A 25,388-nucleotide genomic window follows, 5' to 3' on the forward strand; every position below is an offset into this window, starting at 1 on the left:
TTTTCAAGAATTTATTTGTATAATGGTGTATAAAATAAATATTTGGTCAATAACTAAAGTTTCTTTCAATACTTTAACCCTGGTTGTCAATGACAGAGGTCAAATGTGTCCTGTAGGTCTTTAGCAGGTTTGCACTGTAGCTGCTATTTTGGTCCATTCTTCCCTGCAGATCTTCTCTAGAGCTGGGATGTTTTGGGGCTGTTGCTAGGCAACACAGACTTTTCAGCTCCCTCTACAGATTCTCTATTGGATAGAGGTCCAAAAACTGGCTATACCACTCCAGAACCCAATTCCTCTTTACGTAGCCACTCCTTCACAACTTGGCCGACGTGTTTAGGATCATTGTCATGCTGGAAGATCCAGCCATGTCTCATCCTCGATGACGGAATGTGGTTTTTGCCCAAAATCTCTCCATACAGGTCTCCATTCATAGTTTCCTTTATCCCTTGTGCTATCTTAGATGACCCCACCCTTACTTTGACGTGTTATTCCTACCATGATAAAGGTGGAAAGATTTCATGTAATCCATGGACACCAGTCCGGATCACAAATCATTGAAGAAAAAAGGTTCAGAGCACTGTCTAGTGGGTCTAGATGACCCAACTCCCAATGTTAAAGTGCCTAGGATAGCACAAGGGTTACACGAATCAGTCGTCCTGTCCCCCAAATCAGGATGTTTCCACCTCCATGCTTCTAGTGGGCATGGTGTTCTTGATATACAACACAGTAATCTTCCTCCTCCTCTTAACACGGTAAATGGTGTTTACATCAAAGAGTTCTCTTTTGGACTCTTATGACATCATGACCTTCTCCCAGTCCTCTTCTGGATCCTCCATGTGGTCTGGAGAACATTAAACATGGCTGGACATGTGCTGGCTTAATCAGGGGGACTTTGAAGCACTGCAGGATGTGAATCCAGAGTGTTATTACAGTGAGCTTTGTTACGAAGGTTCCAGCTGTCTTCAGATCATTGAAGACAATGAGTTAGTTACCTCACTGTTCTCCAGATCATTTGTTCCCCACCAGGTGGAGGAATATTCTCAGTAATTTCTCAGTGATTCCTTCCATTTTGTAGTAATTGCTCCAACAGCTGACCTCTTCTCATCAACCTGTTTGCTTATTGTAAAATGGTTCATTCCAGCCTGGTTCAGCTGAAGACTCCTGTTCCTGGTGTCCTTTGACAGCTCTCTGGTCTTGGCCATGGTGCAGAGGTTACAGTCTGTTTACGGGTGTGGACAGGTGTCTTTCATACAGATAACCAGTTCAAACAGATGACATTAATAAAGGTAACAAGTAGGGATGGGTATCGTTAAGGTTTTAACGGTACTACTACTATTATCGATACTGCTTATCGATCCGGTATTTTAACTGTACTCTTATCGATACTTTTTGAGAACGAAAAATAAATAAATAAATAAATAACAAATTAAGAACAAAGTGTTTTAGTTCCTCACTATGCAACAACATTATTTTTTTAACAAAACATTTTACTTTATGCATGAGAATGTTCCAGACAGGATATTCATTTAATTATTTAATCTAATTATTTTTATTATTTATGAGCGGGATGTTTCCTTTGATTTTTTGTCCATTTTCCACAACCTTGAATAGACTTTTCTGTCTGTCAAACACCAGAGTTAAGTTAAGTTAAGTTAAGTTAAGTTAAGTTAAATGATGGAAACAAATTCACTTTGATGCAGACTCCTTTCTATTTTGCCAACTCTATTTATTTTTCTTTAAATCCAGTAAACCCAATAAATGATATTAATTTTACGGATGACAACTATCATTAGTTATTAATTATTATTAAGTATTAGGAAGCAGCTGATAGTTTGTCACGGGTCTGGAATCATAAGCGGTGAATCTAAGCCCCGCCTCTCTACCTGTTTGTTGTTTCCCGCCCCCCCCCCGTGCACACAAATAGACAGACAGAGCTCTCCTCTTCAACGAGAATACCGAAATTAAAATAATCATTAATTAACGGAACATTGACTGACTTGATGAGTTAAATATGGCAGATAACGTTTATATTTTGTGGAACACAAAAAAAAGAAAAAGTGACTTCTCCAGTACCGATAGCAGAACCGTTCAGGTCAGATCTTAACGATACTGCGGTCTTGAAGAATGTGGCCCCGGGGCTGGTTCAATACCGGGGCACGGTACCCATCCCTAGTAACAAGTGGAGGATAGAAGAGCTTCTTAAAGAAGTAACGGCTCTGAGAAACAGAATTTGTGTTGTTTGTAGGAGATAGATCCTTTCTTTACATTCTGTCTCTATAATGAACATTACAGACCATCCTCATCTTTGAGGGGGACAACTCGCAGAATCATGACTGACACACTTTTTTTTGACAAAAAAAGGCAGAAGTTCATACATGAATGTAATAATAAAGACATGAATTTGTTTCTGCATTTATTTTTATCAAGTCCTTTTCAGTATTTTATACATGTGAATCAGGAAAGAAGCTGGTAAAAACTATAAACATCGTAAGTAGAGAGAAGTTTTGAAGGTTACTATAAAATTGTAAAGGTTTTTTTTGACAGGAAAACAAAAACATGAGTTCAGGCGTCTAATTTCCTGTTTCATTAACACAAAGGAGAAGTTTATGCATCTTTTGCTTTAGTCCTTTTTTCAAACTCTAAATCCAGAATACATTTTCATCGGCATTTCCTTAACTTAAGTGTTGTGTATCAGTAACAGGAATTCAAGTAGAAACCTTGTGTTTCCTGAGATCTTGCAGACAAAGTCCAGTTTGAAGAGCAGAGACTGGGAAATGTGTTAGTTGTGAAGAAAACGCAAGTATAAATGTATAAATAAAGGAAAATCATTGCTTTTTTTGGTTACATCTTAAGTGCTTTCTCTCAGTTTGAAGGCTGCAAACATTTTTTACATGCTTGGAGGAAACCTGGAGTGACTCAGCGTTTTAGCTGCTCCGTGGCGCAGGAGGACGTCAGACCGCCGTGCCGCGGTTGATCTCAAGGTGGATCAGTTTGGGATTTTTCCCCGGTGTGTCGTGTTCACCGCTGCTTTGATGTTCCGGTGTTTTTTCTCCCACTTTCTTCTCGTCACCTGACCTGCTTGGAAGAGGAAAGAAGGTGAAATATATCACATATTGAATGAACTGAGAACATTTCTAAAGAATACAACCATAAAAGTCGACTAACAGTGTTTAATTCATGCTTATTAAAATGTTTTTAGTCTTTTTGATGGGGGAAAGTCTTTATTTATCCACAGACACAAGAGTCACTGTAACTTTATTTGTGTTATCACTCTGTGCTAACATCTTTACCTAAAGAAGTTTGTGTTAATAAAAGTACATTTGGAGGTAGAGGGTTTAGCCACCAAGCCCCTGTTTTATGGAATAAGCTCCCAGCTCATGTTAGAGAGGCCGACTCAGTTTCTACATTCAAAGTTAGACTGAAAACATTCCTCTTTGGACTGGCTTATTATCAGACTAGTTAGTATTCAGAGATTATTTAACTTAATGTTAATGTGTTAAATTGAAATTAATAACAATAACAAATTGTTTTTAGTAGGCTGCTAGAAGTTGAAGCTGGGGTAACTATGGTGCACTGGGGTTCTGTCCTCTTTTCTCATCTACTTCTATCCTCCTTCTCTTCTCTATTCTTGATTATTATTCATAATTTAGTTCCCTCTGTTTGGTGCAGTGCGATTCATGTACTGTCCCTCTTTCCCTCTCCCCTCCTGGAGGGATGGGTACTGCTTCTACACCTGGCTGTGTGCCTCCTGCCTCTGGCTCATCTCTGGCTCGTCTCTGCTCTGTACCTGACCGAGTACCTCATCTCTGCTCCTGCTCCTACACCTGGCTGTGGATCCTGTCTCCGGCCCGACTCGCGCCCCTGACTGTCCCCCCAACTCCGGCTGGATGAAGCTCGTCTGCTGGACTTTAAATATGTAGTTGTAGAGTTAGATAAGTTAGTTCTTCTCTAAGAGTTCAGGTAAATCGCCTGTCCGTCCTGGGGGAGGATCCCTCCTTCATGTGGGCACCCCTTAGGGTTCCTTCGTATTTTCAGGAATCCGTTTTTTTTAGGAGTTTTTCCGAAGGGGGTCTAAGGGCAGGGATGTCCAGTTTAGCTTAGTCAGTTTGTTAGTTCATTTTAGTATTTTCCTATTGAATTCTATGTATTCATGATCCTTTTGATTTCATGTTTCACTTTTTCAATTACCGATACGAAGCCCATCGAGACAACTGTTATTGTGAATTTGGGCTATACAAATAAGACTGAATTGAATTGAATTGAATTGTTTTTAGTCTGCAGAAAGCACTTTCTTTCAGCAGCTTTAAAGGATTTATTTGTACAATAGTGAGAAAATATGTATTTCCCCCCAAGAATCTGTCCTGTTATTTCTTCTTTAAGCTTGGAAGAAGGTCATGTAATCAAATGAGACCAACATGAAACTTTGCGATATAAACGCCACGAAAAATACTGAGTTGGATTCCTGAAACACCATAGCAACTGTGAAGCATGGTGGTGGAAACATAATGGTTGGGGCTGCTTTTCTGCAAAGAGGACAGGAGGACTGATCTGTATTACGGAACAGATAAATGGAGCCATTTTGGGAAAAAACCTTCCATCAGCGAGAGCACTGAGGAGGAAACATGGCCGATATTCCAGCAGGAATGATCCCAAACACATCACCATGGCAACGAAGGAGCATCTCTGTAGAAAAGCATTTCAAGGTTCCGGAGTGGTCTAACTAGTCTGCTCTGCTCTGTTGATGGAGTTTAAAGTCCATTTTGCCTAGCAACAGCCCCAAAACATCACTGCCCTAGAGAAGATCTGCAGGAAAGAATGGACCAAAATAGACCTACAGGAAACCTTTGACCTCTGTCATTAATAACCAGGGTTAAAGTATTGAAGTAAACTTTAGTTATTGACCAAATATTTATTTTACACACCATTATACAAATAAATTCTTGAAAAATCAAACAATGTGACTGATGGATTCCTTGTTTATATTTGGTCTTTTACAGTTCATGTGTTTCTATGTTACACATTGCAGACCAGTGTCTGAATGTGTGTGTGACTGGGTGAATGAGTCTGTGACTGTAAAGCGCTTTGTCCTTGTAGGAAGAAAGGCGCTATATAAGTATACGCCATTTACCATTTGCCATCTTTTTAAAAGGGACAATTTGCAGAATCGCTGACAAACAAACACTCTTTTGTGTGCTTTTCTCACAAATTGTTTGTAACCCGGCTCATAAGCGGCATCATCGTCAGGATAACTGCTGCCTGACTGATCACAGTTCTGAAGGAGTGAAAAAGCAGCAGAGCTCGATAGCTGAAAGGCTGAAATACTGGTGTTTAATGAATAAATCATTCAATCAACTGCAAAGGAAAGCATCTTGTATTTTTCTGTCATTATTCTTCATGTTGGTTCACATAGTGCTTGCAGTCTGTAATGTAATCCTCAGCAGGATGATGTCAGCTTTTGGCCTGCCTCAGCTTCAGTCTTTGGTTCTGCCATGATTGTGCCGTCCAGAGAAAAGTGTGAGCTTAACATTTAATTGAGGCCTCTGATTGGCCAGTTAATAACTTGAATAAGTTTCACTACAGAAAAAACATCATGAAACAAAAGAAGATTATCAAGAAAAACAGGTATCAGAGCAAGAACGGTTATTCTGACTAATGTAATGACTGAGTTACAGCTGTTTATTTCTCTGTGGAAGTCTGTGGGATTTTGGCTTCTTTGAACCAGCGGGTACTTCCTGGTCAATGGTTCAAGTGCAATGTTCTAGAAGAAGTTACCCAGGAACCTGACGTGAGCTCATTTCTGACCCTCACTGCTTTACTCTGTTTTTCTCCAGCTTCCTCTGATGTTCTTACTTTTTCTTGAAGAGTTTCTTGAAAGAGCTCCTGAAGCCTCCCTTGTCCTTGCGACTCCTCTCACTGAAGGAGGTGTGGTTCTCCTCCATCCTCCACTTGGATTCATCCCCCCATGACTGAAGACTGGAGTCCTGGTGGGATTCAGCACAGCTCCGCTTACATTTTTTTAACGGTTTGCAAATCCCAGAATGCTCTCATGAACTCACAATGCTGAGCAGTCCGTGAAGGTCGGCGCTCTGTTTATCGGCGTTACTGAGCGGAGTGTGGATTTTGTGTGATGGAGTGGAGCATCCTTTGCTGCCCTTACTGCCCTGACGCTCCAGCTTGGCGTGGCTGCCTATTGCCACAGACAGTCCAGTGTCCAGACTCACCGTGTTCTCCATCTGCAGGCCATTCAGTGACTGGACCACAGAGAAGAAACCAAAACAAGTGAATGTTTCTGCACTGAAACTTTATCTAAGGAGTTCCAATAAACAGGCTTACCTTGCTCTTGCGCTGGCTGGCCTGAAGGGGGCGGTGCAGATTGCGACGCGTCATCACAGCTTCATCAGGGGAAACGCAGCCCCTGCTGGCTGGTTTGCTGACACCGTTACCTTGTTTTCCGCCGTTGCCGAAGACGTTGCGGTTTGTGGGAGCGTTTGTTGCGATGGTGTGATGCAACGCCGAAGGGCCTTTGGGGCATTTCACAAATGCAATGTCGATGGAGGAGTCGGAGGAGGCGGAGGAGCAGCGGTCAAACAGAGGAGCATCCTGAAGGGACCCTCCGTCCTCATCGTAGAGATTTTCCATCCCTGGGGGGTCTGGAGGGAGGAGGAACTCCCCGAGCGCATCGGCCAGAGCCGAGCCGGGCTGAACCTGACGCAACTCTGCAGTTCTGGATGGAAGGTGGTGCTGGCCTGATGCAGACATTTCAGCCTCTGGGATGCTGCCGAGGCCTGGAGGTCAAAGGTTAACGTTTGCAAAAATCATTCCCTTAAATCACTTTTTTGTGACATCTGATTTTTTTTAATGGATAAAAAATATAAAATTCCAAATATAAATCGGTCCAATTTTTTATTAGAACTTGTAAACAAAAGTTAGTTAAAAAAAAACAAGCTCTCCACATGTTTAATTTTTGTAATTCGTCTTTTTTATTATTAAATAAAGCTTTCAGTTAATTTATTTAGTTTTTTTAATAAATAAACAAATTGCACAGAAATTTTCATTAAAAATTACTTTATGCACTCAAATGTATAAACAAATTATGAATTTGATAATTCAATTTATAATTTTACAATTACTGAGATTTTAACTTAGGTGGCAAATTCTGCAAGTCTGTCTTTTATTTTGAAATCCTCTGGCCTCTATATGTGTGTCTTGTTTTTTGTTATTGTTTATTTCAGGATGAGCATGAATTTACTCAAAGATGCAGATCATGGCCATGTCGGCCTCCACCGGGGATTTTGTGGGGACTTTGGTCAAACTTGAATCTCCTGATGGGCCAAACTTTACAATATTTTCCGCACGTGTGTGGGTGTGTGCGTGTGTGTATTAATGTGGAGTATATGTGTCCTGCTTGTGTCTCCATCCCTTTTTGACCTGTCTGTTTCTGGTTCCGGGAATCTGGATCGGAGCCGAAGAAAGGCAGCTGGGCCGGCCACTCTGTGTCGTAGCGGTTTTCCGAATCCTGGTCGCAGTCCCAGTTCTGGAAAGTGTGGGCCTGGATCTGCTCCAGCAGACACTGCTTCCTGCGCCGGACCATGTTGGCGTGCTCTCTGTGGGGAGCGCATCTGGTTTGAGCAGATCTGGAAGCAGACATCATCCAGTTGGAAGAGCGGAATTAACACTCACAACATTGCACCGCTGCCTGGGTACGGGGAGCAGATGTTGTTGGTTTGGATCCCGCTCTCCACTGTCTTTAACAGCTGTTTCATGGTAGACCTGTTGGTGGCGCACAGCTCAATTCAGACTCCTCATAGTCTCCTTCTGGGAGAAAGCGTTGTGTATGTCTCCTGACCTCTTCACCTCCTTCCGGTTGAGCAGCAGCAGCTCCTGGTTGTGCTGCAGCAGGTGATGATACTGCGCCGTGAAGGCCCGGAACTGCTGGATGCAAACCACCAGCAGGTAGTAGTCTGGATGCTCGGCGTCCGTCTGTCTCAGCAGGCCCTGCATCCAAAGAAAAAGTCATAGAAAAATCCAGAAATCAGGGAGATGAATATGGTTAAGGCAAATAAAAAGGGCCAGAATATTTTCCGAACATTTTCCTAAATTATGTATCAAAACAAAACAATTAACCATCCACCTCAACTTTTCAATGAGTTAATCATTTATTTTGAGTTTGTTGCTGCTCTGGAACATAAATGGATCAAAACTTGACAAGAACCAAACATTTCACCACATCTGGAAATAAAAAAAACTACCAAGAAAACAAACCATTTGGAATCCTGAATGGACTGATTACCACTAACAAATGGAGCACCCCACGGCTTTAATATAGGACCACTAATTTTTCATCTGTGCAAGTATAAAATTGATATGTTTCATGTGATATTTATAACCTCTGTGGTTCGATTGAAAATTTATAGAATATCCTAATTTGTTTAACCCTTGTGCTATCTTAGATGACCCCACCCTTCCATTGACGTGTTCTCCCTACCATGACAAAGGTGGATAAAGGTGGAAAGATTTCATGTAATCCATGGACACCAGTGAAGATCACAAATCATTGAAGAAAAAAGGTTCAGCGCACTGTCTAGTGGGTCTAGATGACCCAACTCCCAATGTTAAAGTGCCTAGGATAGCACAAGGGTTACATGAATTCCAATAGCAGTTTGGTCTTTTGAGCTAAAGGTGGCAGTTTAACCCTCAGCTCCAGAAAGGCTTCACATGAGGAGAATATAAAGACGGATGCGACTCCAACGTTTTTTTTTGGCAAAATTGTTTTGAAAACCAGTGTCACCTGGAGCAGCAGCAGGTATTCTGGGATCCTCTGGACAGGCTGAAGGAGCAACGTGTGAAGGGAGGGTTTGGACTCGTCTCCTATGATGTCACTCTAGTGGTGGCCAATTGGAGTGTAGGTGGAGAACATGAACAGATGAGAGCAGCAGATGGAGGCTTCCAGGTAGCAGCATCTTACAATTATTGTGTTTGGGGTTCTCTGCAAAGTTGGAATCACCTCCAAAAAAGCCGAAGACTTGGAGGAGCTGGAGGCCAGCATGGTGACGACGGACAGACAGTCTGGAAGTTCCTTCAGGTACGACACGTAGAAGTCCAGGAAATCACTCTGAAACAGAGAAAACCTTCATTTTTTTGGATCAAATCATGTTCAAGTCCCATTTTATGTCAGAGATGGTCCATGTGTCCCCACATCTTTGTGTTCTAGAGTCTGTCGTGAAGCTTAAATTGTTATTATTACCCGGAGGGAAGTTCTGTTGTTAATTTTTTTTCGTATTTTCTGTTTTTTGGAAACTTGAATGAACTTATCTTTTTACCGCGGTCCTGAAGATGGATGGAGATGATGCAATACAACACCCATTTAAAGTTGGAAATGATTTCTAATCATATGTTGCATCAAATAAAATGTAAAAATCTGCAGTTTGGAATAAAACTGCACAATAGTTTTGATAAATGTTGTACCCTAGTTTAAAAAAACAGCGACAACACGAGAAAAATGCTTGAAAAAGCAGGAGGCCTGTTGAATCCATGAAGCTCTGAGTTTGCATGATTCAGGGTAAAGAGTCCAAACTGGACTTCAGGACCTGTATGAGGTCAAAGGTCGGATCCCAACCAAAGCAGGAGGCCGCCGTGACCAGGAAGCAGAAGCACAAGACTAAAACTTTCCACGTCTTACCTCCTTGCTGGTGAGTCTCATAAATACATCTCCCATGATGCCTTTCCACTGACACTTGAGCACTCGCTCCTGGAGTGTGTGGAGGAGCTCAAGGTGCTGCTGGATCAGGAATCTTAAGGAGCTGGGAAACGGACTGAGGAGGGGGCAGATGAGAAACACAACAAACAAAACAAGGAATTATCAGCCTCATGGGGGGGACAAGTGTTCCGAGTCCCTTAGTCTCGGACGCCATGACCACGTTAACTGGCCGGTCAGAGTTCAGCTCGGTTGTTTCAGTGAGATCATTTGTAGCACGTGCGAGAAAGCCCAGCACTGATTGAGTTAACAAGCAGAGTCCCGTTTAAAAGAGCATTTTTCTGTCCAGTGTTAATAGTCTGCTTATTTGATTTATCCATTTCCTGTTGTCCTTGACTGAAATCTCCTAAATTAGATAAGAAGCCCCATGTGGAATCTGGAGGTTTGTAGCATGGATGTTCTTCAGGATTCAGGCTGACGAGTTCACTCTGGACTCACTGAGAGTCCACCTTAAATGTGAGCGACAGTAAAAATACAAACGTTGTGTTTTAGAACGTCTTCCCCTCAGCGCTGTATTATGGGGAAACAGTTTTAAATCCAGTATTTCCCGACTGATCTTCAGCAGCTGGTCTCTGAACAAACACCTGAACACTTCAACAGAAATCTGCAAACTGGTGATGAAGATGACGGCTGTTTTTCTCATTTGTGACACGACGCCTCACCGTTTGTCCTTGGAGGCCAGAGCCTCGGAGCCGTTGAAGGAGATGTTAGCTTTCAGCAGGAGTGACAGATGAGAGACGTAGAATCGCTCAGACTCCAGCAGCTCCAGAGCCGCCCTCTGCCTCTTACCTGCACACAACCCGAAATGTAGTAGGTGGTTTGATGACAGCACTTTTTAGAGAAAATACACAGTTCATCTACTGTTGTTGGTGCATCACAGCTATGCGTTTGTAAACCTAAGTTGGTGCACCTTGTGTTTGACTTCTGGTCGTGCTGACTCACCTCAAACCAAAGTTCTCTCAAAAATCTGTCAAGATGTTTTAGTAGTATGACTTTGGTAAACTGGGAAGCTGAACCTCTTGATGGACTGTTGGAGTCAATAGCCTGGCGGAGTGATACATTCTATACTGCATGCTTTAACTGTTGCAAACGGGTTGAATACATTAGGACTTGTGTTTTGCTTTGCTTGATTCACCCAGAAGTGCGAAAAAAGTTTTACTTTTAAAAATAAAGAACTTTTATATTCTATAGCCCAGAGCCATAATGGAGGGGTAAAAGGACCACATGTGTCGCCGAGCAACAGGCTGCTGACCCCTGATTTAGATAAAGACAAGGGGATGAAGATAAATAAACAAAAAAAATAAACCCCTGCTCATTGCAAAAACCGGAAGGAGAAAATACATCTCCCTAAACAAAATAAGACTAGGATAATGAAACATTGAAAAAAGAATCTCTGAATGAGGAATTATTTTCAAAAGACAAGTTTAGAACAGCGGAAAATAAAATCAATAATAGTGAACAATGACAGTGTAAAAGGAAATTAAATGTATTGTTCTGAGCGTAAACAAATTAAATTTACAGCAAATTTAAAATAAAGGGGAAAAAAATAAGAAATAATGAACTTAAAAACACCCTAAATTTAAGAGAATTTGGGGGAAATTAGCTGAAGAAGGAGCATTAAATGTGTAAAAAAAAAGGTTTAAAAAAACAATGGTGTAATGTGCTCTTTGGTAAAAGCAATACTTTAGAAAAAATGTTTGGTGTAAATGTTGTTTTTGTCAAATAGATGGTTGCAGGACTGATTTTGTCAGTCCGGGCCTCCGTACATTTACTCATACTGTAAGTTTGAACCTCAGAGCTTTTCTTTGGGTTTAAAGCAGCTGTTGTTTCGATGCTGTGTGTGGGAATCTCTCACTGTTCTCAGGCGGACTCTCCTGGACGTCCGTCTCATCCCTGCTGCTCCTCTCTTCCCACACAGGAGACCTAGAGGAGCAGCTCCTCTGGTGCTGCGCCTCCTGTTCAGAGGTGGAGGCTGCAGCAGAAACACCAGGTTAACCGGCAGCTCCATCACTTCTTCGGACAGTGGATGCCGACACTCACTCTGTGTGGAGCTTGTGCTCCTCTGTGGAGACTCGCTGAGCGGCAGAGTGGGGAACGAGTGCTGGAACACGCTGAGCTCTGATTGGCCGGGCGTACAGATGTGCTGGTCAGCTGCGGTCAGCACATCCGCCCTGGAGCTCTTCCTGCTGCATTTGGGAAAGTGTTTGTCTCTGGCCTCTAAGCTTTAGGTGGGTCATACCTGTGGCATCAGCCGTACCTGTGAGGAAGAGCGATGACGTGCTCTGACTGCAGAACTTCCACCTGCCTCTGCGTGTCCCTCTGTCTGCTGGAGACTTCCTTAATGTGGAACAGCGCCACACCCAGCTCCTCCTGTCAGGTACAGTCAAACATAGATAAGACCACCTCTTCCTCTTCAGAACAGCCAGAGACTCTGTTCTATAAAACCAAACTAAAGACCCACACCCATCATCTTTTGATCTATTACCTTTAATTATGATTATGACATTCAAGCCCAAATCTTTTAAAAAAATGTCGTTTTCTAGGACATAGTTTCGGCAGAGCAACAGGAATTCATTAGAAAGTCACGTCACAGTTGTGGCCGGGACGATTTTCACAAAGAAATCCCACACCCCCCCCCCTTCTTTGTTGCTGAGAGCTCTGTGTTTACACTCTCTCCCACTAGATAACAGCCCCTCATTTTTTCCATCTGCTCCTGATTAAAAACTATTTGAATAAAGAAATACTTAGAAAGGAAATTTTAGGCTTTTTTTTCTCCATAATCAGAAAAACAAGAACATGTTAAACACACACACACACACACAATTTTCATTTGGAGCAGGTCTTTAAAGCATCAGAAAATGGAGACCACGAAAAAAAGAACTTCTTTCTGGGTCAGAAAATTTGATTAGTTTGGTTCCAGTCAGATGCTCTAAATTGTGTTGCAGAGGCTGCTGCTCTCCTCCAGGAATAGAATGCGTGTGCGGTGGGTTTTTTATGGGAGTCTCGTGTGTGTCGGCACGACTCGGCAGCACCTTGAAAGTGTTGAGGGAGTTCTTCAGGCTCATTATCTTATCGTCAGCGTCTGTCTGATGGGCCTGCAGCTTCTCCTCCAAATCGTGGTCCCTCCTGCGCAGCTCGCGCAGCTCCAACAGCAGGCCCTGCAGCTGTTGCACAGGAAGCAAGTGTAAGTTTTGAAAAGGCAAACAAAAAAAAAGCTTTGTTGCAAACATAAAGCGTGCCATTCTCAGTGTCCAAGTGTTTATGTCCCACAGCAGTCCTTGTCTGGAAGGACCAGACTGGTCTCGCAATTCTTCTTTCTTTCTTTGGGCAAAAATGTCAACCCCACCACATACTCAAAAATTCACCTAGTACCTTGTGAAAATGAATTTCAGGCATAGTGAAAGACACCCCCCTCCTCAAAAAATGATGACATCACAGCACAAGAAAAAAACAACAAAAACAAATGGGGAAAAATCTCCTATGGGGCTCCAAAAAGACATACGTGTCAGGGATAACCAAAAGAAATCTGGAAATTATTCTGGGATGGCCACGGGATCTATGGCTTGGCGGCTATTTTGTTGCAAAATATGAAATTTGGCGATTTTCAGTTGTTCCTATGAAATGGGAAAAAAAAACTTTTGTTGGAGTCATCTTCACATAATTTCTCACACTTGCTGCCAGCTTAAGTCTACAATCACAACCCAAGTTTTGTTGACCTTTGGGAAGAGTCCGCCATCTTAAATTTTACAATACAAATTTAAACTCTTCCCAGGGATACCAAATCTGTCGCCTCCAATCTCCACAAACATCATTGAGAAGCTACTTGGGGAAAAAATGTTGGACATAGAAGTAGTAGATTTTTAAAGGCGTTCGCACAGCGAGCTCGCAAAAGTAGCGTTTCCATCTTGAAAATTGAATACACAAATCATTGCCTCAAGCTGATCAAAACAATATGACATACAATATGAAGACATTAGGAATGTGGGCATAATTAACAAAAAATTTCGCTTGCCGAGGAAATCCAAAAGTTTACTTTGCCAATTTTTCTAAAAATGAAACGGATCTGTTTAAAATAAAATAGTTCTACGGAGCTAAAACCAACAGAAAAGTGTTATTTCATGAACTTGTCTCTGACAAAGGTGGCTGGAGCAGAGGGAGGGCATAAGGCTCATGTAACAGCAGCTTACCCAGTGAGATCAGATCAAAGGTGGGTGACGAGGGCGGGCAGCCCCTCCAGATCACAAAACGCCGCTCGCTGCCTTAATTTTTATTTTTGGGGATGATGAAATGTATTTTTGCGACATTTCCGTAAAGTTCTTGTTTCAGTTCTTTTCCAGTTATTTTTCATGTTCTTTAATATGGAGTCATTAAGGTAAATGAACCACTCACTACACTCACATCTCTGTTTATCTGAGGACATGTTTACCCGTGTCTGCATGTTGTCTGACCATCAGATATATTCTGATGATTTATTCTGATAATTTATTCCCAACTGAGTTCACTTTACCCTCCTTTTCCTTTCTTGTACCTATGCCCCCCCCCCCCCCCCCCCGATCGTCCGATCCAAGAAGAAATTCAAACACAAAAAATTAACATAAACAAGTTTAGCTTCAAATACAAAAGGGGTTTATGCAAATATACTCCTCCTGTGTCCAAAGCTCCACAAGCCCAAGCCCCTATTGTAACAGTAGCATCTGTCCAACACAAGAGGCCTATGATCTGTTTGCTCAGCTGCGGTATAGGAAAGGTGAAAACAAAACAAATTAAAATGAATAAATAAACTAATAAATAAAGGGATGTCTTAAAGTTGAGGCATTGTTGACTGAAACACCTGTGAAATTATTTTATTTGATCCCGGAGGTGAAAAAAAAAAGTTCACGTTCTTGTATTGATTCCCTGCATTCCTTTTTTTTAAATGTATTTTTAAAATAATATTACTTGGATAGCTGTCTTAAGTTGAAGGGGTGGGTTGGGGGTGGGGGGTTGGCATCTTTTTGCTACTTGATGTTTAAATTGTTAAAATGTTTTTGTGTTCAAATTGTTCAAATTTTGAAAACAATAAAAAAAAGTTGAAGCATTGGCATCTGGACTCATTGTCTTTTTTCTTACAACAATTAACCACATTTGTAAGCATCTTCATGATGAATTTAGACCATATAGACCCCGATGATGTATTTCAGATTCCATGTCTTTACTTTAAGACAACACCACATGGAGGAATGAGAATTTTCAGAAACTCAACAGGGAATTGTTGTATGGAGAACAACCATTAAGCAGTTTTGCGTCTGGAAAATCGATTTAATAACGCAAACCTTTGAGATGCATTTGAAGAACTGTGTCTCTAGATGTCTCTAAGAGAAACTGACTTGATGTCACATTTTGGATGGACTCTTCACACACATGTGCAAGTTTGATTGAAGTTGTTGTGTCTTGTGTCAAATTTTTAATGTTTAATTAAGTGAGACACAAGGGGCTATCTGATCAACCCTTGACATTTTTTATTTCAAAAGGAGTTGGTTTTCAAATGCTATGGAGTAAATACATTTTGTAGGGAATAAATTGTCAAAAATAAACCATTTGATGTACAAGGAAGGGCAGAATAAAAACCCAAATGTTCCAAAAAACAAATATGACTTTGATGAATTTAGTTAGATTTCTGTTTTCTGGATTGCTGTTCGATGTGTTTCCACTCTTTATTTGTTCCTGGTTGTTGAAATGTTTATTTTTCGTGGAGCTGGATCATTTCACATGACTTCACCTCATGGGTCAGATGTCATGGTTTCAGCACATTTGCTTCCTTGGAGTTTTGTGTTTTTGCTGTTCAAGTTTCCTCTCACACACCTCTGTGTTTGCTGCCTTTGCCTTCTTCCTCTCTGCTCTTACATTCTCAATGTTCTCATGTTTTGCTGATTGAATTTATGGAAGATAACTGGATCAGTTCATGGGAACGTGGCTGAGCATTTCTCTCTCCTCTTATCTCTCCATCTCCTGCTGTTCCTCTCAGTCATGTGAAAAGCATCAGGCTGCTGCCTCAAAGGCGCGTCTGTCTTGTTTGCCTTTGGTTCTTGGTCTACTCTGAAGGTTAGCAGGGCTGCGGCCCATCTGAACACCTGGAGGCTGCAGTTTCGAACAGTCTGAGAGACCTAAGTCACATGTGTGATCCTCCAAAGCAAGCAGCTGGACTTTCATCGTTTCAGACACGGCGACATTAGAAAAGCCTGGATGTTTGTTAGGGAGTGAAGAATCTGTCACTTTGGTTGGTTTGACAAGTCCTAAAAATATTCTTTTTCATAAAAATATTTGCTAATAGTTTTAACTAAACGGATTAAAGGCAAACTTTATAGCATGTGGCTCGCACACTGGTAAAAAGTGAAGAAGAGGATTTCTCATCAAATTAATCCAGAAGGATGGATTTTTTAAATTAAACAATATAATTCTTGAGTTCAAAACGTGACATCAGCAGCTTTTATGTAACTAGAAATATTTGAACAAGGCAAAATTTGGGGAACAAGCGGAGCACAAAGAACATTAAACTGCAAAACACTGCTGAACAAAGCCATTAAAGTAGGAAGAGTATCTGTGTCTAATTGATGGCTCAGTTGGCTGAATGTAGGACTAGCTCATAGGAAACCAGGGTTAGTCAAAAAAAAAAAAAGAGTTTCTACTTGGAGAAAAAGAACAGACAAAGTAAACGCACGAGTTTCTATCTCATTTCCATTTTCATGTGACGCATATATGTATAACTTATCCAACTTAAATTAATTACTTCAATTGGTAACAAGTAATTGAGTTAAATTTATTCAACCTAATTCCTTATGTCTATCCAACTCAATAATTGTTTATACATCTCAAATTTACATATTAATCTAACTAAATGTCATATTACTCCAATTCAATTAAATGTTTTTCCATATTAATTTATTATAATTCTTGAACTCTTATATGTCTAAGTTTGAGCCTGAAGATATACTCGTTTTTATAACAATAAACGAATGAAACAATAGGGATATATGATCATACATTCAATTATTATCAGGGGCCGCCTGAGACATAATTCAAACTTATCATGGTTCTGACATTAATTTCAGTTCTTGTCACATAACCAAGCAGAATTGGTGCTAAATAAACTCATCATCCTCTCCCTCCCTCTAACTCGTGGTGCAGAAAGAATTAAACACTGGACAAAATAACTCGGCAAAACACAGTAAAACAACTAAACACATTTGGTCAAAAACCCACACTTAAACCCGAATCCGTCCAGACAGGCAAAGGGAATGGTATCCCACAATTCCTCGCGCTGCCAATCTAACAGCAACACCAAAGTGACACCTACTTGATTGAATTAATTTGAATGAAAGAAAACCAACTGATAACTACATGTTATTTTTAAGATGACTGAACTAAAAAAAAGATTTATCTTAACTAAAGCAAATAATTAAGTTAGATCAAAGTAAAAAGGTTTATCCTTCTAACATCCATATGTGGTCTTATCACCCTCTCATGGTGGAAAAAGTATTATCTGAGCTTATTTATCCACTAAATCATGTTCAAATGGACACGTCATGCTGCTTATCCTCTCTGAAAACAAACTTACCTTCAACTAAACCTGCTCCAGACCAGGTTGTGTTCAGAGCATGAATTGCTATGGCAACTTGACATCCCTTGAAACATACCTCCTTTTTGGGAACTGAAAGCTGTGGTTATCCGCTTCCTTTCCCTCAAACTTACCGTGGTAAATAGCATAACCTGCTTTTTGGAATACCCCCCTGAATTCAGTCAGCAATTGTTCCAGGTTTAACCATAAACGTCTGTATCTGGACAGATAATCTTTGATAATGTTCCTTAACTTCTACCTGGTGAAGCCTGAAGTAGGAGATGCACTGAAAGAGCAGAGTTTGTTGTGTTTCTATGGTTACAGGGTGAACCAGGCTGTGATTTACCTGACTGGGCTCCAGAGTTGGTCCTTCCACAGTTTGGTTTATTTCTAGAAAAGAAAAAACGTTTGAGAAAAGTATGTTTATTCAAACAGCAATTAAATTAAATCAGAAAGAGAAGCAATAAAATCATCTGACATGAACAAGTTATAATTTTAGAAGTTTCCACATTTACTAATTAAGTGGCGACACATGAAATAAAGACGATCTTCAGTTAGAGGAGGATTAACCCTTGTGCTATCCTAAAGGGTCCAGGGGCCTCATTTATAAACGTTGCGTACGCACAAAAGAAGGCGTACGCCACTCTCTACGCAATAGTTGAGATTTATAAAAAGCAAACTTGACGGGAAAATGTGCGGTCCTTCACGCAAGCACTGACCCAGGCGTACGCACAAAAACGGGTGAAATGAGAAACGGCGACACCGTCGGCAGATGGAAGAAACACGTGAAAGTGAAAGTGACAATCCTGCCTCTCAGAAATAACATGAAGACTTCACAAAGCAAGTCTTACAATTAACAGCCTACACGAACACCCGTTTGATCGATCAGCAGTGAAACAAACAAAAAACATCAAACGAAAATTACAATGAAATTCAAATGAACACTTATTTGGAAAAAGAAAAGTGAAATATGTTCTGCAATATTGGCATGTTGTGCAATTCATCCTCATAAATAATATAGTTAACAGAACGAAATAATGTACAAAACTGATATTCTCGTCAGTGTGTCCGTCTGGCGGAGCAGACAAAGGTGTGGGCGTGCGGACGGACAGACGGACGGACGTACTAATTATCCACTGGGGAAAGTTGTTTTCATATTAAAACATTTCTTCATAAGCTATGGAATTATGGTATTCATGCATATGCCTTTAGTTTGTTTTATTTTTGATAAAACAATGTATGGCGTATGTCTCAACCATTCAGAAAGCAACAAGAAATTACATTTGCGCAGATCAATTTCCCATTTCCACGTGGATTATTACCGACATCTGTAGCTTGTCAGATGCAATTAAATGGATGGAAATAAAATGCCCCATCACAATGCGTAATGACGCACAATGGCTGATCTTACGCTCTTAGAAGATGTGGCAAATGGAAGAATTCGGAGTGAACGCATCTTTAGACAGCAAGAAGACTTGCTGGCAAATGAGGACGACTGGCTTATGAGCCGGTTCTGACTTCCTCCAGCCGTCCTGTTGGACCTCTGCGGGCTTTTGGGCCCGGCGTTACAGAGGAGCACTCGGAGGAACCACGCGTGTCACCCGGTGCATCTGGCGCTCCGGTCCCCCCGGCGCATGCATCTGGCGCTCCGGTGTCCCCCCCGCCCCCCCATGGAGCGCTGTAGCCTCACAACCTCGAATGGTTGTGAGGCTACAGCATTTACAGCGTCCGCCACAGTTTGCCGCTCACGTGCCTTTTTGGCATTAGTAATGCCCACACTGTGCCCTCCAAACAACACTTTTCTCATTTTTTCCACCTCGCCAACGATAACTTTTACTTCACATTGAGTGAAGTTACGTTTTTTTGATTTCCTCTCGGTGTTCGCCATGGTTCCGCAATCAATGAATATTCATTTGTGGGCGTTTCACGGACTATTTATGGGCAACTATGGGCGTGTCATGAAGCCGCAAAAAGCTGCGCTGCATTTAGAATTGATTGTGATTTATTAAGAGAAAGATGCGTAGGATGTGCATGCGCACGGTTTTATAAATCCGAATATTTCTTTGCGTACGCACGTCCCATGTTTCATCCGTACGCCATTTCTGACGCAAATCCTACGCAAAGCTTTATAAATGAGGCCCCTGATCTTTATATTGACCTGTTCTCCCTACCATGACAAAGGTGGATAAAGATGAAAAGGATTTCACCAGTGAAGATCACAAATCATTGAAGAAAAAAGGTTTAGCTCACTGTCTAGTGGGTCTAGATGACCCAACTCCCAATGTTAAAGTGCCTAGGATAGCACAAGGGTTAACAGCAGAGGAAGTGGGTCAGAGATGATTAGAGCTTGTTTGAAGCCGTTTAAACTTTTTAGTAAAAGAACTACACCAGTATTTGGATGAGAATTGGGCTTAAGTTTTTCAGGCAGAATCAGCAGTACGATAGAATTGTACTAATTGGTTCCAATATTTGGGTCATCGTAAAGTTCCTAACTGAGTCATGAACCATGAAGGAGGAATGCAAACTGGATCAAAACGATTTTCCACACTTTCTCCAGAAGAGTAAAACTGACTGCCAACCATCACACTTTAAAACATGAAAGCTTCCTTTTGCAGAAGGAAAAAACCAAGAGGGAGAAGAACTGATTTGACCTCTGAGGAGTCATGGAAATGAAAGATTTTTTATTCAAAAAAACTCTTGACTTTTGCTTTGAACTTTTTGCCTAACCATTTTTTAATTCTATCTTATGTATTCATTGTTTATTCATATTATTCTTTTCTAACTTTTGAAAATACTGAATTCCCAATGAAGATCTTCAGGGTTGCATGATGTCATTAAACAGAGAAACAATGCAGATGGATCTGTGGTCATCACACAAAGTACCTGAACTCCACAGACCAAAGTCACATTAAATGATCGATGGCCTATCAGGCTTTACAAACAAAATAAATAAAAAAATAATTCAAAAACTTGAATAATATCCTTTTTAGGAAAGAAGTAAAGGGATTTTGGAACCCTTTATACACAAAAACTGGCATGTCTGGGCTGCCGCAGGTTGCACAAGGTTTTGGAATATTATCAAGAAACTTCACTTGAAATAAAGCTACATTTTGTGAATGTTACGGTGCAAACTTCTACAGAGATTTTAGCACAAGTTTATCTCTGCAAATCCATCCATCCATCCATCCATCCATCCATCCATCCATCCATCCATTCATCAATCTTTTTAACCTGCTGTGCCCCTTTTGGAGTCATGGGGCTGCTGCCTATCCTGGCTACTGTTGGGGGAAGGCAGTATACACCCCGGACAAGTCATCAGCCTATCACACACTACATCACACACATCAAGTGGCACTTTGGAGTCATCAAGTACCTATGAACCATGTTTTTGAACAATAGGAGGAACCCAGAGTACCGAGAGAAAACTGAGACGTCCAATTGGACAACTGAAGGCCATTTCCTGACCCAAATGAATACTGCACCTGTTTGATCTGATTGTACCTTGATGACTTAGACTACAATAAATACGATTGGCCGACTTGGTATAAATCTTTTCCTGCTATCCATTTCTAAACAACTTCATTTTCTACTAACCTCTGAGCAAATTTAGAAAATCAAATAAAAGATGTATCCATGTAGAGCAGATCATGAGTGGTGTAGTTTCTGTGTGCAGGAATGATAGAGAATCAGGAAAGGTCTGGATGGACCTTTAAAGGAAACTCCTGATCCTCCTGGGGCAGCATTTTCCATCCCTCTACCTTGGTTGATTTCCCGCCATCCATGTCCCACTTATGGTCGACTATCCAGGTCTCAAAATTCCAGGCTCTGAACGGCTGAACACACGATGCAGGATAAGCATCAGGTGGAATGCTGAGAAAGCTGATAAACTGGTAAGGAGGTAGGTAAGATGGGTTCCTTCGGGGGACCATCATGATGAGACTTCTCCATGGACACAAAACACATGAAAACTTGTTAGGTCCATCAAAACCTGCTGCAGCATCATCAGCATAGAAGAACTGTATGTGTGACGGTTTCGTCCAGAGTCGAGTCTTTTTGCTTGATTGGATGTAAAATCTAGAGCTGCACCAGGTCTCAGCAATGAAAGTAGGAACAGATAAACTGATAGATGCTCTTCCTGTGGAGATCAATCCGCAAGGCTCATAACAGAGTTTCATGCTTCACAAGTCAAATTCAGGACAGCGGTCATGTGAAAGTTCAACATGTGCTGAAGCACAGGGACAGAACTGGTTTTATGACATTGTGATGGAGCCAGAGCCTCATTTGAAGACATTTCAGATCTCTTGAGTTTCTGTTTGTGGTGTTTTGTGGGGTCTTTGTTCAAAAGTGGTGCAGCTTGGGGGACCGCGATGAGGTTTCAATCCAGAACAAGGCTTCTGTTTGTGGTGGAAATGTCACAGCACGTCAAGGCTGCTGTCAAAACTGCAGAGGGTCAAGTCAGATACGCATCGGACACAAATTATTTTGCATAATGTTGCAGAACTGCTGGCAGAAAAAAGAACAAAGGGAGAATTTGAGTCCAAAGGAACCAACAGTGTCAACTTTCCTTTAACCCTTGTGCTATCCTAGGCACTGTAGCATTGAGAGTTGGGTCATCTAGACCCACTAGACAGTGCTCTGAACCTTTTTTCTTCAATGGTTTGTGATCTTCACTGGTGTCCATGGATTACATGAAATCTTTCCACCTTTATCCACCTTTGTCATGGTAGGGAGAACACGTCAAAGTAAGGGTGGGGTCATCTAAAATAGCACAAGGGTTAATAGACAGATTGTGTGTTTTTCTACAGCAAAGACGACCCCATGTCACGATGTATGCTTTGCACTTCTTCCTCCATGTTTCAAAGGCAGTTTTAAAAAATATTGTATTTGTGACATAGAACATATGCTGGGTAGGCCACAAGCTTCCTGCTTCGAATCCACTGTGATCCAGCCACTTACACACAATTGTTTTCTTCATCTCAGCTGGTATTTTACTCAAAACTGTACGCTGGATAGCTCCAATATTGCTAGCCATTTTTGTTACATTGCTAAAGTTAGGATTGGCTGTAATCTAGCAGGAGAACACGTAAACAGATGGATGATGGGAAGTGGATGCGGGCTCCTCGCCAACAGTCACACTCCCAACCCAAGAGCAGTTAGAGGAGGATTTTTTCAAGCAATATTTGTTTTCGTATTTGTTTTTTGTCTTCCTTCATCTCAGCATTGATGTTGTTGTCATTGACAGACATACCGTGATTGTTTGTTAAATGTTTGCTTCAATTAAAAAAAAACTCCCAACTCAAGAGTCGAATTTCTCATGAACTACTGCAGAAGCTGTCCTGAAACAATGCAGTTTTTTTTTTGTTTTGGCTAAAACCAGCCTAATCATAATTTAAAAAGACGACTGGGAACACTTTGACAGTAGATCAAAAGATGATCAGAGTGGGACTTGAACAGATTGCGTGAAGGAAACCCACCAGGAACTTCAGATAAATGAATGCCATAGATAAATGAATACAAGCACAAGGGATCAAACCAAACTAATTTAAAGCTATGAAGGCAAACCGTTAACATAAAAGGTCAAAGTATAAACAGAAAATGTAAAATCCACAATCCAACCATGTCCTTGCCTGGAGTTTAGCATTCAAACCAGCTAATACATTTTTCACATCGACTGTAGATGAGGACTGGACTGAGTGAGTGAGTGGGTGATATCACCCATAAAACAAGCTCTGACAAAATTAAGTCTGTTCAGTCGTCATTTTTCGCGATACAGATGCCGTCGTCATGTTGGAGCCAGATCAGTAAGTAGTGATTGGTCCAAGTTGGTCTGCGTCGATGTTTCTATGGCAACCACTCCCACCAGTCAGGAGTGAGCTTGTCAGAAGGCCACATCCTTACCACTTGAAATCTGTCTACACAAAATCTGTCAATCAAACGCTTCGAACGTTTGACTAGAAACCACCTACTTCTAGAGAGGCATCTGATTGGTCAGTTTATAACTTGAATAGGTTGCAATATGGAAAAAAAATTAAAAAATAGGCTCATCAAGATGTTACAAAAAGAATATCAGAGCAAAGAACAATTATTCTGACAAATAGAAAGACTGAGTAATAGCCGTTAATTTCTCTCTAAAAGTCTATTCCTGTTCTCATACAAAATCTATGGTTTCTCATATAAAGGTTAGGCAACCCCCTCCTCAAGTAAACAGCTGTGAGACACAAATAACTGCTGCAGACAAATTCTCAATCTGCTCCTGTTAGCTTAACTTTCAAAGCTTAATTCTCCTTGTATAAGTCCTCCATCATCGGAAAAATGCCACCAGAATATGTTTAAAACACCAAAAACGTTTCATTGGAGTGGGTCTTTAGATCTCATAAATCAAAACATTCAGCAAAGGTTCACAGAACAACAGGTTTGATCCAGCCTCAACAATGCAGTATGAACTTTCATCAGGAGGAAGAGACAAAAGTAGTGCTTGACCTCCAGGTAAATTAACAAAAGAGGATTAATCAAATTGAAACTTTACTTAATCTTTTTTTATGACTTATTCCCCTCAGCAGCCCTTTATCGTTTTTTAACGGCACAAAGGAATTCTTGTCCAAACAGCCGCTCAGATGCAGAATAAGAAAGACATCGTTTGAACTGCTACGGGCAAAATAATGGCAAACAAACAAGACTAAACATACGGTTACATTTATTTATTTATTTAAAAAGATATAGTACTTAAAACATTTCTAAACACAGAATTATGTATTTATCTGAATATTTTTAAAGCTTTTATATTATAAATTGATTTAAAACATCTTGATTTGTGTTGTTTTAACAAACTAAAATAGAGTTTTAGACACTTTTTTAATTAAAAATGATAAATCCAAGAATTTTCAAAAAATAAGTGAAGTTATGCTTGATAAAGGAGTTTGAACTCTTTTATTTGGAAATAATTATCCCCTACACCACACGAGACTTTGTTTTCCTTCTTTTCTACAAAGTGAGAAGCTAAAGATGTGAACAACACCTCCTCCTGCAGCAGTTTTTACCTTCCAGCATCTCCTCCGTCTTCTCTGCCGATTCCATCTGACCATTCTCCATTTTTCTCGTAGTCCCTCCACACACTTCTGAGCTTCTTCTCCAGTCTGCTCTTCAGCTGAGCCCCTCTGATCTGAGGGAGTCTATCTTCTGCCGGGATCACTCACTTTCTCGCATCCAAAGCATGTGAGTCCTGTGATTTTCCCCTGTGTACAAAAAGCTCCTTGTCTTCTCAGGAGTGGAAGGACAGAGGCTGAAGATCAGAAGTGGGGAGAGAGAGACATTTGTTCTTCATGCAGCCACAAACTGCAGTAGAGTCATTACATTTAAGCAGGCGTGACGGCTTCTTGATGAGGGGGACTCGCTCTGCCGCGCACAACTGGAAGCTAAGATGGAGTTCTCCAGAATTCAGAACTTTTCTGGGGTTTTTTTGTCCTCTTTTGTTCTCTTGCTTCATTCAACCCTCAGCCTCTCTGGGCCTCTCGTCAACGGGGCTCAACCAATTCTTCTGTACTGAGAACAACTAAGGAGAAAGTTCTTTTCGCTTCACAGTTGCCTTTATCTTGGCCAAATGGAATGTAAGCTAAGATGTAACATGAGCTTGTCATCAAAAACAAACACTCTCATTTGTGTGCTATTTCGTTTTTGAAGACCCACTCGGATGAAGGTGTTTTTAACATGTTCTTGTAGCATTTATAAAGAAAAATTGCAATTCTCAGCATTTCTTAATTTAAATCCTTGTAAATTAGAAGCCGACAAAAATTGCTGTTTGCAAAAAAACTTGTATGTGACGTAGAATATATACTGGGCGAGCCACAACCTTCACACTTCGCTCCATTCTGATGCATCCGCTTACTGTTCATATAATGACCACCACAGACAGAACCAGAGTTATGACAACTGATTGTGTATGAGAACCGGTGTAGTTACCATAACCATTCGGCCTGTAACTTCCATTTGGGGTCCTTCGGAGTCCTCGGACTAATGCTGACGTCACATTATGTGATTGGCTGT

At 40.9% G+C, this 25,388-nt stretch overlaps 1 protein-coding gene across 4 annotated transcripts; it reads right to left on the reverse strand.

The window, feature by feature from the left end:
* Window positions 1–2,400: 2,400 nt before the first annotated feature.
* Window positions 2,401–24,811, reverse strand: arhgef33 (Rho guanine nucleotide exchange factor 33). Of its 4 annotated transcripts, none has more exons than XM_011484172.3 (17): window positions 24,386–24,808; window positions 17,695–17,738; window positions 12,787–12,918; window positions 12,012–12,124; window positions 11,795–11,937; window positions 11,610–11,726; window positions 10,417–10,543; window positions 9,680–9,812; window positions 9,005–9,112; window positions 8,789–8,881; window positions 7,847–7,995; window positions 7,681–7,770; window positions 7,429–7,604; window positions 6,334–6,785; window positions 6,057–6,251; window positions 5,851–5,981; window positions 2,401–3,078 (listed from the first exon to the last, which is right to left on the reverse strand). In XM_011484172.3, exons 1-17 carry the CDS (start codon window positions 24,435–24,437, stop codon window positions 2,952–2,954), a joined length of 2,382 nt encoding a protein of 793 aa, XP_011482474.1. In that variant the 5' UTR covers window positions 24,438–24,808; the 3' UTR covers window positions 2,401–2,951. The 4 variants fall into 4 exon arrangements, with proteins under 4 accessions (XP_011482474.1, XP_011482472.1, XP_011482473.1 ...); XM_011484170.3 differs by having other exon boundaries at window positions 11,795–11,940; window positions 24,386–24,805; XM_011484171.3 differs by having other exon boundaries at window positions 2,401–3,075; window positions 11,795–11,940; window positions 24,386–24,802.
* Window positions 24,812–25,388: the final 577 nt, after the last annotated feature.

This window comes from Oryzias latipes, chromosome 15 (assembly GCF_002234675.1).
Source record: "Oryzias latipes chromosome 15, ASM223467v1".
In the NCBI taxonomy this organism is placed as follows: domain Eukaryota; kingdom Metazoa; phylum Chordata; class Actinopteri; order Beloniformes; family Adrianichthyidae; genus Oryzias; species Oryzias latipes.